The 16,651-nt window shown below is 45.1% G+C and overlaps 1 protein-coding gene across 1 annotated transcript; it reads right to left on the bottom strand.

Moving 5' to 3' along the window:
• Nucleotides 1–6,804: 6,804 nt before the first annotated feature.
• Nucleotides 6,805–15,777, bottom strand: LOC124675673 (ATP-dependent helicase rhp16). The gene is made up of 16 exons (XM_047211746.1): nucleotides 15,750–15,777; nucleotides 14,580–15,679; nucleotides 13,373–13,495; nucleotides 13,227–13,300; nucleotides 10,748–10,808; nucleotides 10,511–10,657; nucleotides 10,338–10,423; nucleotides 9,826–9,895; nucleotides 9,485–9,613; nucleotides 9,165–9,392; nucleotides 7,807–7,911; nucleotides 7,566–7,718; nucleotides 7,391–7,479; nucleotides 7,212–7,292; nucleotides 6,988–7,105; nucleotides 6,805–6,930 (listed from the first exon to the last, which is right to left on the bottom strand). Exons 1-15 carry the CDS (start codon nucleotides 15,775–15,777, stop codon nucleotides 7,033–7,035), a joined length of 2,547 nt encoding a protein of 848 aa, XP_047067702.1. The 3' UTR covers nucleotides 6,805–6,930; nucleotides 6,988–7,032.
• Between the last annotated feature and the right edge of the window lie 874 nt (nucleotides 15,778–16,651).

The raw sequence follows: 16,651 nt of genomic DNA, 5'->3' as shown, positions 1-16,651 counted from the left end.
TCTGGACGGGTGGTGGTATCCTTCGTCCATTGCTTGCGTGTACACGGTACAACGTTGATCCACACTGAATGACGACACAAACGTGTAGAAAGTATTGGATAATTGGGAAATATAGTCTTGATTAATTTTGAGATATTAAACATGACCATATTGACTATTATTATCATGTAAAACTTGAACATACTAAATAAGCTAATTAATACTAAAAAAGTTTATTTTCTCGATAAAACATGCTTTATTACTTAAAGTTTCAAGAAATACACTCAGCCTCTGCATAATCAGGATGCACACAGCCGTCCAAAACATCAAACTCACACGAAATCGCCACAGAGAGTGGAATAAAAGAACATAGCTAGTCATCCGGAATAGTCACAGGAGGCAAAATTCTACGACTATGTAGCCACCCATGTTGGGTAATAATTTTTTTGGCCTTTTCCTCCAACCGTGTAGACAACTCCGTAAAGAGGTCGCAGATCTCCAGGCGCTGGAGCGGTGACCATAAAGCCGTACACCTGCATAAGAGAAGAATATTTATCATTAAAAACCTTGTCATTTATACATAGCCAAAACGACCAAATTATGGCAATCGCCACCCTGATAAGAACCTTAAACCTAGAATCCACCCCATTCAACCAATTGCCAAAAATATTTGCGATGCTTTTTGGAGGGTATAAGGTAGAACCTATCTGAATGATTGACCATATAGATCTAGGAAACCGGCACTGGAAGAAAATATGTTTTATTGTCTCTTCTTCATGACAGAAAACACATCTCGCACATCCATGTCAGTTACGTTTTGCAAGGTTACCTTTAGGAAGACTGACCCCATGATGAAGGTACCATGCAAACAACTTAGTTTTCAATGGTATCTTCATCTTCCAAATGTTTTTATTATTAAGCACAAGCTGAATGGGTTCAACCAAAACCTTATACATAGAACCTACCGAGAATACCCCATTCTTAGTAAGACTCCAGGGAAATCATCGGAACCCAGTAGCAACTGAACTGAGTGTAAGCGTTGTAGCAACTCATTCCTAGAAGCCAACCTAGGTCCAATGAAATCCCGCATGAACGTCATAGACGGAGGAGATGTTTCCATCACCTTATGAAGCGTGTCGCTCTTATGACGTACAATATTGTATAAGGCAGGATACTGTTCTCGAAGTGTGGTTGGTCCCAACCATATATCCTCCAAGAACCTTATCTCTGACCCATCTCTAATACAGAAAGAACCATATAGAAATAAGTATTTTTTTTGGTAGCCATAAGACCTTCCCAAAAATGTGAATCATCGGATTTCCAGGTAACCTGGGATATCGCATTTGATCCAACATACTTTCTCCGCAATATGTTTTTCCATACTCTGTCCTGGGTTAATAACCTAGCCAACTACTTTCCAAGAAAGGCTCTATTTTTAACCTCAATATCATGGACACCAATTCCACCCCGATCTTTTGGATGGCAAACAACATTCCATTTAGTCAACCGGTACTTCTTTTTCTCACTATCTCCTTGCCAATCTTGATCGGAAATAATCCAATCTATGCAAGATGGCAACCGGAAGAAAAAAATCATATACAATACCATATTAGTGAGTACTTAATTAATAAGGACTAATCTTCCACCTAGAGATAGTAATTTTCCTTTCCAACTAGAAAGTCGCTTCTATAGTCTTTCCTCAACTATTTTCCATTCAGCAAGTGTAAACCTCCGATAATGAACTAGAATGCCCAGATAACTGATCGGAAAAATGCCTAACCCACATCCGAAAAGTTTGGCATATTGGTTTGCCTCGTCTTGAGCATCGCCGAAAGAAAACAATTCACTTTATGGAAATTTATTTTAAGACCTGACAAATGCTCAGAAGCTGATAGAATTAGTTTTAGATTTATAGCTTTGTCAAGATCATGATCCATAAAGAGAATTGTATCGTCCGCATACTAAAGGATAGAGAGACCCCCATCCACCAAGTGGGGTACTACTCCTTCAATCTAGCCATCAAACTTAGCACGCTCAATTAAAATGGCAAGCATATCCACCACAATGTTGAATAGCATTGGAGATAGAGGATCGCCTTGTCTCAACCCTTTTTTTGTCCGGAAGTATTTACCAACATCATCATTGACCTTAATGTCAACACTTCCTCCAAAAACAAAGTTATTAATTAGCGCGTGCCACTCCTCGGAGAAACCTTTCATCCTCAGAGTTTGTTGAAGGAAAGACCACTGACTTTATCATAGGCTTTCTCGAAGTCTACTTTGAGGATTACCCCATTCAACTTATTGCGGTGCATCTTATGTATTGTTTCATGTAACGTTACGACTCCATCCAGGATGTATCGATCTTGCATGAAAGCAGTCTGAGTGGGGCGCACCACATGATCAGCCACCGAATTTAGTCTAATAGTAGCAACTTTTGTGAAAAATTTAAAACATACTTTAAGGAGATATATTGGCATGTATTGTTGAATTTGTTCCACATCATTAACTTTTGGTAGTAAGATAATCTCCCCAAAGTTGATAAGGAACAACTCAAGTTGTCCTGCATGAAGCTCGGTAAACAACATCAACGGATCCCTTTTTATGCTTTCCCAGAAGAATTGGTAAAACTCTGTTGGGAAACCATCATGTCCTGGCGCCTTGTTATGTTCCATTTTAAAAATAGCTATGGCCAAAGCGAAAATTGGATCACGTTGTAAGTACAAGGTATAGTAGTCATCGATGCAATGGTACATTGTTGATGGCAATATTGGTGAAGACGGGTCGAAGTAGACGACGATGGAGACGATGGTACGCAGCACCGCCCAACTTGTCTAGTAGACGACCCGTGATGAAGACCTTGAGCGGTCGTGCACAGCGCTTCCCAAAAACCTAATTTGCCCTCTCCATCACAAAAACGAGTGGTTCCCGATAGCTGCTATCCCGTTCGCTGGTGCAAGCTGACGGGCAGGATGGAGTAGGCTACGGTGGTGACACAACGAGAAGGAGATGGAAAAACCCTAACTCGTGTATGACATGTGTTTCTGCGGTAACCAGACAAGAGCTTATGTAGGTTACAACATGGGCCACATCCGCACGTTTGATTCGGTTACAATAGCCCACGATCCGGGAGTGACCCGAACAAACTAAATCTCGGAAGCCACCCGAACAGTAACCCTAACAACGTGGGCCACGTTCGCGCGTTCGAGTCGGTTACAGTAGCCCATGATCCGGAAGGGACCCGAAAAAATTAGTTGTGACGCGCCTGTCGACTCGTTTTCCTTAACAACAAAAAGAAATCTTGGCTTGAGGCCCAATCCACTCGGCACGAGCGTAGTACGCGCGTCATCATGTGTTAAGTTGAGACGAGAGAGCGAGGAGGAGAAGCACGTGTACCACTCCTCTTCCCACTCACTTACGAGTGGTGGAACAACTCACCTTTTTTTTTTAAACAACTCACCTTATAAGGTGGTCTAACTTACTCCAATTTTTCATGTGTGCTAAACTTTACACTCCCACCTCTTGCCACTTCCTTACGAACTGCCACCAACATGGGCTCAAACTCACATGAAATGCTACGTATGTGGGCTTTGAGATTTATTTAAATTCTGAAATATTAAATGGGCCAAATAAATTAGCCTATTATTTCAACACGAAACCATCAGAGTTGTCGTCGGAGAGACTAGAGTATCTCCATCAGCGTCTCCTAAACTACACCTCGACAACAACGTTCTATTGTGATCCACCCACAGCAGCGCTGCAAATTTTTTTCCAATTAAATTTAGCAGTTTTTTTAATATTCTACCACGATGCAACCATATTTTCTAACAATAATTAAACCAAATTAAATAATTCAATCAAATAGATAATATTATTCAATCCAATTTAAACACAGCGATACACAATGAATCGTTTTCCTTCAACCTAGGTTCCACCCTATTCACCGCCGTCATATGTGTCATATTTGCCTTCTCCAACCGGGAATCGATGGGTCCCGACATCCTCTGCTTTCACACCGGTGATAGGAGGGGTTGGGGACCTCAAACCTGTGCTCGGTGTTGTAGTAAGGTCCCTAAAGTTAGATATTTGTCAACTGGAAACAACGCTATGGTGGCTATGGTGGCTATGGAGGTGTTGTGTGCGACAATAATAAGGTATACTCGTCTCCTCTTCAAGCTCAACATCCGCGATCACATTGGTGTTGCTAAGGAGGGCAGGGAATTTTCTAGTCGCTACTCTCATGGAGTGGTGGACCTTGTTCAGTCTACGTGTGTTACAGGTTTAGTGTTAAAAAATTCAGATCAATTCAAGTGTTCAACAACGACGACTTTGGTTGTGTGCGCTGGTCCTTAGGGGCACATGAAAACTTCCTGACTGTCATCGGCAATGTTAGGCTAGCTCCTGTAGGGGAGCGGCGAAAGTGGCGCGTCAGTGGCTTGCTCTAGCGGTGATAGTAGTCGTTAGGTGGTCCAAGGACCTCGATGTAATTTATATTATGTTTGGGAGTGCGTTGTACTTCTTGTGAACTTCTTATAATAGATCTGGATTTTTCTCGCAAAAATAAAACTAATTCATAAAAATAATTAAAATACATAAAAATACGAGAAGTTCAAATAGATCAAGACTCATGCGGTGTTCCCTCGCTCATAGATGCTCCATTAGATCATCTTGCAGTTGGTGATGAACATGTTCATCGCGAATTTCCCTAATGCATGGCGAGAAAAGCTCCAAACTAGGATGCCACCTAGTGATCAACTTCAAAGGCAATCACATGGATGATCATCATTCACTAGAGCAGCGCACTCACTCTCGAAGATCATGGTGTGCATGATCACACAAGCATTCATGACCTCCAACATCTGATATGTCGATCATGGAAGAGTAGGGTACCTGACACAATAGCAAATCGAGCTTTAAGCACACCAAATATTTGCTCGGCATCTTTCCTGCAAGCCTCCTGGCAATGTCCTCCACTCCATGTGTCATTGACATGTGGTGGTCATAGGACTAATGTGCAATAATTTCTGTATGCAAAGTGTGGCAAATATGCAAACAAATCTCTAGGGCGTGGCAAACCAAGTTTCCTTATCTGTAAAAGGGTCACGGATTGTCTTTACAAATGTCGACCATTTTGGATAGAAATTATCGGTTAGGTAATACCTTTTGTTGTATGAGTCATTGATCTCATAGTTTACCTCTAGAGCATTCCCTTCAGCAAGTCTAGGAAACATTGGAGAGCGCTCTAACGGGTTGATGTCATTATGAGATCTCGCCATGCCAAAAAATGTGTGCCAAATCCGCATGTCATAATCCGCCACATCTTTCAGAGCCGTACTACACTCTCCCGTATGACCTTTGTAAATCGCCTGCCAAGCCAATGGACAATTCTTCCATCCCTAATGCATGCAATAGATGCTTCCAAGCATCCCGCGAAATCCTCTCGCCATGTTTTGTGCAAGATATGAGTTGTGTCTTCTTCATCTGGCGCTCTCAAATAGAGAGGTCCAAATTCTACGACGATTGCCGCGAAAAACTTGTAGACATTGCCCTGGCATGTCGACTTAGACAGGCAGGGATAGTGATCCTATGTATCTGAATGAGCTCCATATGCAAGACACCTTAAGGAAAACGTGCATTTCTGAACCGAGGTGAAACCAGAAAATCTGGTGCAGTCTTTTTTGCACATAAAGTAGTCATCATACCCCCTCACACCAATCACAATCTTCATGAACTCTCTGTTCATCCTGAAGCATCGCCGAAAGTCCTTAGGTGTATGTGTTGGATTGTCGGGAAAATAGTCAGCCTCAAGCATCACAACACCATGCATCCGATGTCTCTCCTTGCTCTTCTTCTTCTTCTTCTTCCCCTTCCTAGAACCTCCCCGTTGAGGTGGGGCAGTTATCTTTGCTCGTAAGCGAAGAAGACAAGATATGCCCATTAACTTCTCTTCTTCGTCGGCGAAAGCACCGGCTTCATCTTGCATCAACATATGCATCATCATCCCATCGTTGCTATCCATCATAGTTTATTTATCGGAAAATGAATCAATCATATATAGAACACTCTAGAGAGAGAAAAAAATCTTACAAAATTGGGTACCTAGGCACACAAATAGACATGTTGTGGGCGCGGTGGACGTGAGGTGGCGCGGGATGCTATTGTGCGCCGGCTAGTCGGAGAGGCCCACCGTGGCGTTAAAGAGCTAAGAACCAATAGAGATGGAGGAGGAAGGGGTCCCCACAAACTTCCAACAACGGCAGATGGCTCGAGCGAAGAATGGACGGTTTCCAGAAAACACCGGCAAATTCAATAAACAAGGCGAGACGCGAAGCGGGGGTGACTACGCGGTGTTTCTAGGCTGCGGTGGCTAGACACGGTGGCGTCGAATCGATGGTGGGGCGGTGGTGCATTTTTGGGTGGGCTCTCTAAATAGGCCGGGTGTGGCAGTGTACTACTGAAAGAAGAACATATTAGTAACTTGAATGCACACGCGCGTCCTCGATTGGATCAAACAAACAGGCTGAAGTGCCAAAACCAAGGATTAGCTTATGCGTGTAGAGTCACGACTCCGTGAGCAACCTCGCGGCAGAAAAAGAAGACTTATCAGAACTGCAAGCTGCCTGATAAGGCAATAGGGAGCGATCGTGCGCTTGCTTGGACGGTTGGTCCAGGCGTGTAAGGCACTGACCCTCTGCCAGTGCTGCTACAGCAAACAAGGCGTCACCGCTTTGGATGCGGACGAGCCTGTGCGCACTGTACGTCGGCAGCCAAGGGCCGTACAGTCTAGTGGACTCCACTCGCGTTAGCACCAGACAGCGCGCCCGTGTTTTACTTTCCGAAACAGGTAAACTGCTATATCGATGTTGTTCCAAACTTCCATTAGCATGGAGTACTACAGAGTGCTATCACTGTATCAGTACGATCGACGATCAAAACAAATGCATCCTGAGGGCTGGCTAGACCAAAACGGCATGCGAATACGCAATGCAAGGGCCTTGCTCCTGGATGGATGTACGTCTGTCAATGTGGCGCTGGTAGGAGCATCAGGGACGGCTTAGTTCTGGAACAGGAACTTCAGGTCAGCCTCTGTAAGCTTTGCCATGGCCTCCTGACAGTCACCCACAGTGCTGCAAAGAGGCATGGAAGATGGTATCAGCCAAAATCGTCCACCCGAGAATGATGGTGTAGTAATACTACTCAGGATTATGAGATACTGGAAGAAAACAGATTTACCCATCGAACACAAGTTGCTTCTTCTCTTGCAATTGCAGGATGCGCTCTTCAACCGTGTCCTTGATCACAAACCTCATGCTTCTGTGATACCACAGTCAAATGATATGCCGAATCAGAGAAGAGTGGGTCAGTGGGGTGGTATATTCAGGGAAAACTATAATGGAAGTGCTGCTGCTCACCTGATAGGCTTGAATTGTCCAATTCGGTGGATCCGATCTTGCGCTTGGCTCTCGACTGCCGGGTTCCACCAAGGGTCCATCAAGAAAACCTATGCAGCACGAAATGCACATAATCAGGCATGAACCACAAGTTTCTTCTTTTGAACGCTGAGCAAGCGAAGGGGACTGAGCTTACATGAGATGCTACGGTAAGATTTAGAGCTACTCCTCCAGCTTTCAGGCTCATCAGGAAAATCCTGCAATCTGGGTCATTTATGAAGGTGTCTATAGCTCTGCCCTTTTCAACCAAGTTCATCCTCCCATTTAGTTGCACGCACTTGATGCCAGACTGTCAAACCATATTATAATAAAATTATTTCTTTTGTTGATAAACAAGGCTGCAATGTTCAGAATAACTAAAAGTTTCTCAGCATTACCCTCTGCAGGGAGAATTCAATCAAATCCAAGAATGAGGTGAACTGGCTAAACACAATCCCTTTTGCCGAACCATCACGCTCAATCATGTTTCTTATCTCTTCTCTCTGCAGTAAAAGGAAACATGCAACCGTATTATTTTTTCCCCAACACGCACCAGACTGTCATTTTCATTACAAAGAAGACACCAAGATGACAAAGTACAAATTGCCAAGAGAAAAACATGAATAAAAGAACCAAAAACAACTAAGCCTAGCAAAAGACAAGGAGAGAATCCAAGAGCAAGACTAGCAAACCTGGAGATGTGCAGAAGTACAATCTACAAACTACAGCTAGACATCAAATCATTTTGCACATATAATGGTCTACTCTTGACGTAATAGTCTTACTCCCTTTCATAAAACGTGATAGTCTTGCTCGAGGATCCTCTTATTGTGCTTAGTGACAAGTTGGTTAATGAATCCACTTGTGCTTAGCAGTGACTGAATCTTTAAGTAACAAATGCCCCTGCTACCAAAAGGCTTAAACTGCATCTAGTTTTATAGCAGGGGTATCATACACGGGAGATTGGATGGTGATGACATGAACTACATTAGACAATGAGACCAGACCTTGAATTAGGTACTACTACCTCCGTCCCAAGGAATAAGGCGCGCGCGTATTCCAAGACAAACTTTGACCATAAAAATTGAGCAACAAAATCTTGGTTATATTATATATAATTAGTATCGTTGGATTCGTATTGAAAAGCACTTTCTAATGATATTAATTTCATACAAACAATCTTTATATATTTAAAGTAATTCTTAGTCAAACGAAAAGCACGTAAAACGAGGACGCCTTATTCCTTGAATCGGAGGTAGTAGCAGTATACTTATTCAGTATTGACACCAAGCATTTGAATGATGTAGCTCCACTTCATAGTGATGTGTTTAGCTCCTACAAGAATATCTAACTAATGCAATCTCATCTCAAAGATAACTACTACTAATAAGTCAACTCTAGGGCTCACCGGCTACTACCCCTCTCCGTTGGGCTGGGCCCATGCCCATGCCAGTTTATATCCCAAACTACAAATCTGCAGAAAAACATAAATTTATTTTTGAAAAATAATGATGATAAACAGCGGGTTATCACCAGTATCTTGGAGAGATACTGGAAGCTGGCAACCTTGTTTCTTTCAGGCAAAAAAGAGTTTCCCAAACACTTGGGAGTACTACGTATCATAATATCAGACAATAAGAACTCACAAAAATATAGTTTGACTTTTTTAACGGAAAATTCATATCCCTACATACAAAGCATGTCAACGTACAAATTGACTACAAACAACATACGTGGACCAAGTTTTTCGACTTACCAAGGCATCAATTTTTGTACTCGTCTTGAAATCTGCTAGGCTTTGTAGTCTGCCTAATATGCCTGAGCGTTTGCTACCCTTCATATTTGCAGGGACCTTTTCTCTCGAGCTTTCAGTTGTAAAGTCAACAGTAATGGGTATTGAACAAGTTGGACATGTAACATTCTCCAAAGTTGCAGCGTAGTCCAACAAACAAGTCTTGCAGAATACATGATCACAAGACGTAACCTTGACAGGAAAGTTAATGTGTGAAATTCAGCTTATGACTAGTGAAAAACAACACATGAGCGTAAATAGGTTTTCAGGGGCAATCCACTAACCACGAAATCTTTTGCCAAATCATCACATATTCCACACTGCATTTCCGTGGCACCATTTCCTTCTTTTTTGCATTCTTCACGAAGTACTGCTGTCTGAGAATATGCGACAAGGTATGGATGATCTACAGCCTACAATTTTGATGTAACAATCACCATGTTGCTTCAACAAAAGAGAAATAGTGAAGAGTAAAATTCAATAGGAAAAATGGCAGTTATATAGAAAAATAATCAAGTAGACTTGCTTATTTCACAGGTACAGAAGAGACAAATAAGGCATTCTGAGGATACCCAAGGGATTATGCACACAATATAGTGCATAACCAATCTTTTTATGGATTTACCTGTCTCAGCCTTGTGAGGAGGTCAAAGATGTGAGCATAGTTGTTAAGCAGCGTTCCAGCGACAACATACCTGGAGAAAACAGTGTTGAGGGACTTGCTGAAAAATCTTAAATCTTGCAAAAGAGAAATATGTTGCACACATAATTTATTTAACAAATGGGACCCAACGTTTACAAAACCACCTCATCCATCGAATATTTGATGGAACCATGAAACTAAGAGCATAGCCTCTTTGCAATTCACCTTGCTTCTATTGTAAGTTAACTCCAACCCAGAGGCTTTGGTGTTAATTAAATATAGAGCAAAATAAAACAAACAGATGAACTCTAACCTAAAACGGTGGCTCTTTGTGAAGACGCATTACAGAGTAAACCTGCTAGAAGCTTCATAAAATGGGTTCTTGTTCGGAAGAACCTTGTTTTCCAATTTTTGCAGAACCAGCATAATAACAACATGATGTCTACTGAATAATCTATATGGTATCACTACATAAGCAGGAAAGGAAGACTTACGAATCAAACTGTGTGCAGCTTTGAGTATACAATGCTTCATAAAATTCCATTTCATTTTTATCAAAAGAGTCCCGCCTCAGTGTCACCTAAGAGGTAAAAATTAAACTTCTTGCAACTGGTAGGAAGAGGAGTCGTTAAATTCATTATGCATATAACATGTTATAAGGACTTACAGTCTTTGTCGGAAGAGCAAGATCTGCAGCTCGGCCTATTTTCGTCCGCCTTAACACTATGCCCTTCAAGACTTTTTCCTTGAGAAGAGTCATGGCTCTGCGGCCCTCAAAACTCGCTGACCCATGTAGTATCGGTGTCGCTATGTACTGTTAATCATTGGATTTGTGTCAGCAGAGATAATGTCATGAATAAAAGATAGTATATAATTAAGGGGCATACCAAACCCTGTAACTGACCTTATTCCACCAGCAAAAGTGCCTGACTGATGAGTGACCACAGTCACATTTTTTCTTCATTCTGCAGTACATTAGGGTCATCAACCAATCAACCAAAATGAAGAAATAAGAACAATGGGAACAGTTGCAGCTCAAAACTTGCGTGACACAACTACAAGGAGGGGGCATCATCTTCAAATACATTCATACTAAACTTAAAATACTTCTCATCTTTTGTCAAAACTACCATAAAACTACACGTTGTAGCATGAAATTATACAGAAATACACTTCTTATTCTGGAACAGTTACAACTGATAGGGCCACATGGCAGTCAAATTGGTATAAATCAACGAAATGGCCTTGTCATGCCATGTATGACTTACTGCTGGTATAGATCATGATCGCTCCACAAGATATACCACTCAAAAGCTTGACTACTGTGACATGGTATGTTAACAAATGCATATTTTTCTTAAAAGCCACTATTATTATAAACATATTATTAGATCAAATCAAGTTATACTAAAGTGGAAAGCATCCATATCTTCTCTATGGTGAACCATTTAATGGGGACTATTTCCAAGGTGATGTAGGTGTATTAATTGTAAACTTAATAAGAGAGTTGGAAGTAATACCACAGTAGATCCAGTTAAAAATCACGGAAATGCATTTGTACACGCAGGTATGGGTATGGTAGCTATCACCGCTGTTGGTACTGCTTTAAGATCCGAAATTGCAAACAACGCAGTTTTCTTCTGCAGCCTACGTTGTGCCCTGATGTGACAGAAAGGTATACAGTGAAAGACCTAATACTGTTGCGATGCGACATAGTGACTCCTACCAATCTGGCACATCGATCACTTCAGACCATTATTTTTTCCCTCTATCCTCCCTAGCACGTGCCCAAGTTCTCGATAATTCCCAAGTTCATCTCTTCTTCTTTCTCTACAGCCTTCTCTTTCCTCGCGTTCATTCTCACTTCTTTCTCTGCAGTCTTTCTCTTTCCTCCCGTACAGTCTGACTTCTCTCTCCCTCCTTCGATCTATGCCTTTCTCATATGGTCGCGCGCGAGCTCTTCAACCTTCTTGGCCAGGAACTGCGAGATGCTGCTGAAGCTGATGGACAACACGGACGTCGGCGGCCATGCGTCGAGCCACGAGACAATGCGGCCGACTTTGACGTCAGCGTGGTTGCCGCAACCGGTCCTGGCGCAGCACCAGCCTCGGGAGCCCGACAAGCTTGACGGGCGAGGCCGGCCTTGGTGGCGCCCTCGAACCCGGTCACAACAATGAGCAGCTGCGCGATGCTGCAGAAGCTGTGTAGAGCACGAACGCCGGTGGCCGTGCGTCGATCCACGAGACGATGTGGCCGGCATCGACGTCAGTGCGGTTGCCGCGTCTGGCCCTAGCGTCGGCCGGGCGTCGCCCATGGCGCCCGCGGCGGCGCACGTCGTCCTCACGGCCCACGTCTTCCGGCCGAGCGCCGTCACATACGCTAAGAAGACGAAGGCACCGTCGACAACGTGAAACATGTTCATTATCAAGCCGTCGACGGTGGCCGGTGGCCTCGGTTTCGAGCACGTTACTCTCGATGCTTGGCTACTGGAAGAACGCCCGGAATGTGGCCTTTGTTGCCAACGGCACACATTGGAGAATCCGGGACCTCGAACTCCTGTCTCTTCGTCGCTGATACGGTCGTACACGCCGTGGCTAGACACAGGTTGTGCACAGCGAGGAGGAACATGATGCCGAGGGCGCGACACGCGCTGGCAGTCCACGGGTTGCAGGAGTGGGCGACGAGGCAGTCCGGCCGGCGCAGCAGGGCCTTGAGGTACTCCTCCAACGGCTCGGCCATCTTTTCAAATGGACTTGAAGAACTTGTAGTACATGGTCATGTGTCGACCATCGGGTTGGCGTTCTCCAGCCCCTTGGGTACTCCCATCTGCGGCTCAGGGAACTGGAATCTGGAGCTCGACGGTGAGGCCCGCCGTGGTGGCGCCCTCGAAGGAGGCCCTGTTGCGCGCGGCGTTGACGGGCGTGGTGACGACTGTGACGCGCGGCCCGCCGGTGGCGATGAGGTGTGTCAAGTCTACCATGGGGATGACCGGATGATGTGGCCCTGCGCCACCATCAGCAACAGCAAGATGTGGCCATGCGCCGCTAGTGCTTCAGTATGTGTATGAGGAAGAAGAGAAAACTAACGAGCAGTAGTTTCAGACAAAGATGAGGAGCGTTGAGTTACTGTACACACAATCGATGGATTGGGAATGGGTACACACAGTGGGTAAAGACTAAAGAGACGCGGAGACAGAATGCCAGAGAAGGTGGCCACATGAGCAGTAGCCTATACTAGCCTACCTAAAGTTACACTAATCTCGAGGAACATTTCAACCGTGGGATAACTCGTGTACCCGTTCGTGCGAGTACAAAATCCATTCTCTAAAAATCAATACAGGGAAATACTTTATTGATAGTAGTACGAGTAGAGGCAGATCTTACTGGGTATCTAGTATCTCACAGTCACAGTCCTTGCAGAAATAGTTCGAGTAGGGAAAGATTTGCAAGAAGCGAATCTGACAAAACAATAGTAAGAATAGACGAGGTAAAAAGAAACAAGTCAGAATCTTCAAATGTTAGTTGCAAACCAGTGAGTAAAGTTCTCCAACGCGATTCTGCAATGGTGTCCCACTCAGAGCCCACTTGTATTCCGACTCCAAAGCAAAAACTGCCCTTGCAGTATTGCATCGTCTATCTTTTATATTGTGAGCCTGCAGAAAAAAACATGGAAGGAATGAATCACTTTTTAAAAAGAAATGGAACATTCATTGTTCAATTTACGTCAGGAAGCTATCACAAACTGGAGATAGTAGTCATCTAAAAAGGCGAAGAAACCACTGCATAGTGAACGTGGCAGTGTCTCCCAAGTACAAGTTGGTCTCAATCCTTCAGATTTCATAAAACAGTGTGACAATGAAGTACTAAGATTAAGCCAATAGCAACATACTCAGAAAGTCCTCGAATCTCCATTATCTACTGAAACGTACATACATAAAAGAAAATTCTTCAAAAATAGAGCAGATGGACATGAACTTAGGCCACTTTTAATAAATAGATCTAGTTTAGCAGAAAATTCTGTATGCTGACAATGTGAATATGTGATGCAGTAAGAAGCAATACGGCAAGCAAGCCTACAGTGCACGATCTGAATACATAATAGAAATCAAATAGGAGAGCTTGATTCTTGCAAGTATCATCATCAAAACATTACAATATAGAACAATCCAATGTACAGGCACATATTGCTGGTAAAAATATACTAGAACAAGAGCTCTTTTATTTTAGTAATGACGAAGCTAGTACAGCTTCTAGTGTATCACATAACACAGTATAACATTGAAATGCTGCAGAGGTAGTATGCTATGCATTGCCAAGGGATAAAGTAACAATTTCACATGGAGGCTACAATTTCTACATTTCCTCAAATCAGATAGCATAAAGTCAACTTAATGTTCTTCGTCCAAACATACAACGCGTGCCTAGTTAACAGATTGAATAACCTTATGTGCTAATCAATGAATCAAAGAATACACTATGTATCATTAGTTGCATAGGATACAGTTTAGCCATGTCTGATCACTATATAATCTGAGATCATGCTTTGTTGAAGGAAATGGGGTTACATCCCTAAGAACTAAAATAGCGACATGGCAGAATGGAGCACACCAATGTGTTCCTTTTTTTAAGATCGATTACTTGCTGAGAGTATACATCTATATATGCAGTTAATTGTATTGTTGAAACAGTAGTATTCGAAATGTAACAACAAGACATAGACAGGGCATCTATAATCACCTCATCCAAGATAATCCGCTCCCACCGCACAACGTGCAGAGGGGACTTGCCCCTAGATTGGGTGCTCAATTCTTCCAATTCCTCAAGATCGTCCTCGTCGTCGACACCACCCGATTTTTTCCCCTTCCTCACCCGTTTCTTGTCACCCCAGCTTTTGCTCTTCTGCTTGGCCTGCTTCTCAGTACGCAGGGCATCAGGTCCGCAGAAGTATGTCAAGTGAACCTTCATCTTGTCGGGGTAAAAGAGTTTGTTGCAGTATTGGCACCGAATCTTAGGTGGCATGATGTGCCTCCGGTAGTCGGCCTCTAGGGTGTTGTATGTAGTGACGACGAAGTCGTATTTGTTGAAATCAGGCTTGGAAATGGCCCGCTTGGCGCCGGTGTACTGCAGCACGCGCACGCTGCCCTTAGCCGTGTGTTTCTCGATCTCCTGCACCCACTGGATGACGGCCACGTTGGGGCAGAGGACCAGCGTGCACCCGACCCGTCGCATCGTGGGGGCGTGTGAGGGCGAGGGCGGGGCGCGGAGCGCGCGCGCGGTGAGGACGAGCGCGATGCCCTGGATGGTCTTGCCCATCCCCATCTCGTCGGCGAGGATGCCGCCGCGCGAGACCGAGGCCTCCTGCGCCAGCGCCCAGGCCAGCCACTCCTTCTGGAAGCGCAGCAGGCTGAGCAGCACCTCGGGGGCCGCCTCCGCGGTGGGCAGCGCGGTGGGAGCGGAGTCGTCGGGCGCCGCCGCCGCCGCCGCCGCCTCGTCGCGCGCGTCGAGCCACTTGGCGTTGGCCTCCTCCCACTCCTTCCACGGCAGGCGCGGGCCGTCCTCGTCGGCCTCCCCCTTCCGCTTCTTCTTCGCCCTCCGCTTCTCCTTGCGCGGCCGCGGCGGCAGCACCAGCGAGAGAGGCGCCGCCACCACCACGGGAACCGCCGCGGGCGCGGGCGCGGGGGCGACGTCTTGGTCGGAGGCGAAATCGTCGTCGTCGTCCCCCGCCTCGTCCTCCGTGTCGGCGACGAAGTCGGAGTCGGATGTGTTGTCGGAGGGGACGCTCTCGTGGTCCGAGTCGTCGTCGTCATCGCGTCGGCGGCGACGACTGCTGCCTTCACCTGCGATGGGAGGATGGGGGTTAGGGTTTTGGGGTGCCGGCGGGTTCGGTGCAAGGAGACGGCGACTTACCGGATGCATTCCCGGTTCGGCGAGGCATCGCGTGGCGGCGGCGGCGGCGGCGGCGCGGGGAGGAGAGGTGGGGGCGTGGGGAGGGGTTGGTCGGGTGAGTTTTATAAAGCGAAAGTGGAGGGAATTGGGGGCGTCGTGTTGGGCTAGGTCGGTCGAAATGGCGGGAAGGGAAGTGCAAGTGCAAGGTAAGGCTGACCGGGTCAGCGGGGAAGTGTGCTCCGGAAGGAGCTGCCCGTGTGTGGGCCCTCAACCAGGATCCATCGAATTATCAATGGAGATGCCTTGATGTTTCCCATGTTTAATGTTAGACGACCGTGACAAGCACGGATCAGTCGAAAGCGAAGCCTATGTATCTTTTCGCCTTTTGCAACTCAACCTGTGGTTGGATGGTTAGGAGGGCAGTGGCACCCTCAGCCTACTAGAGTTCAAATCCCAGATTTGACACTTTGGTGTCTCATAAAAGCGGAATATTCTTCAGTGGGAGGCGACGTTCCCGTCGACAGCGAGGCGCCCGTGGTGACTTCGTCAATCTCAAGACCCGTCGGATCAGTTCTTCAACGCAGTCTCTTGGAGGTGCCCATAGGGGTAGGGTGTGCGTGTGTGCGTTCATAGGGGTGAATGTGTGCGCGTATGTATGAGCGTCTTTGATTGTACTGTGTTTCGCAAAAAAAAAAAACTCATTTTCACACGTTTTTATTCTTTAGGGCATCTCCAACTGAGCGACTCATTTCAGCGTTCGAAAATATTCGAGCACGTCCGTTTGCATCGGTCAAAATGATCGAAATCAATCGCGCGTCCGTTTGCGTCGGGTGGCTCCAGTGGCACGACACATTTTTTCTCTCAAATTTCCATTTTTTAATAACATGAAAACATAATTTACATAGTTGAACACATGAAAAATA

Source organism: Lolium rigidum, chromosome 7, assembly GCF_022539505.1.
Source record: "Lolium rigidum isolate FL_2022 chromosome 7, APGP_CSIRO_Lrig_0.1, whole genome shotgun sequence".
Lineage (NCBI taxonomy): Eukaryota > Viridiplantae > Streptophyta > Magnoliopsida > Poales > Poaceae > Lolium > Lolium rigidum.
This window is presented reverse-complemented; position numbering and strand designations above follow the sequence as displayed.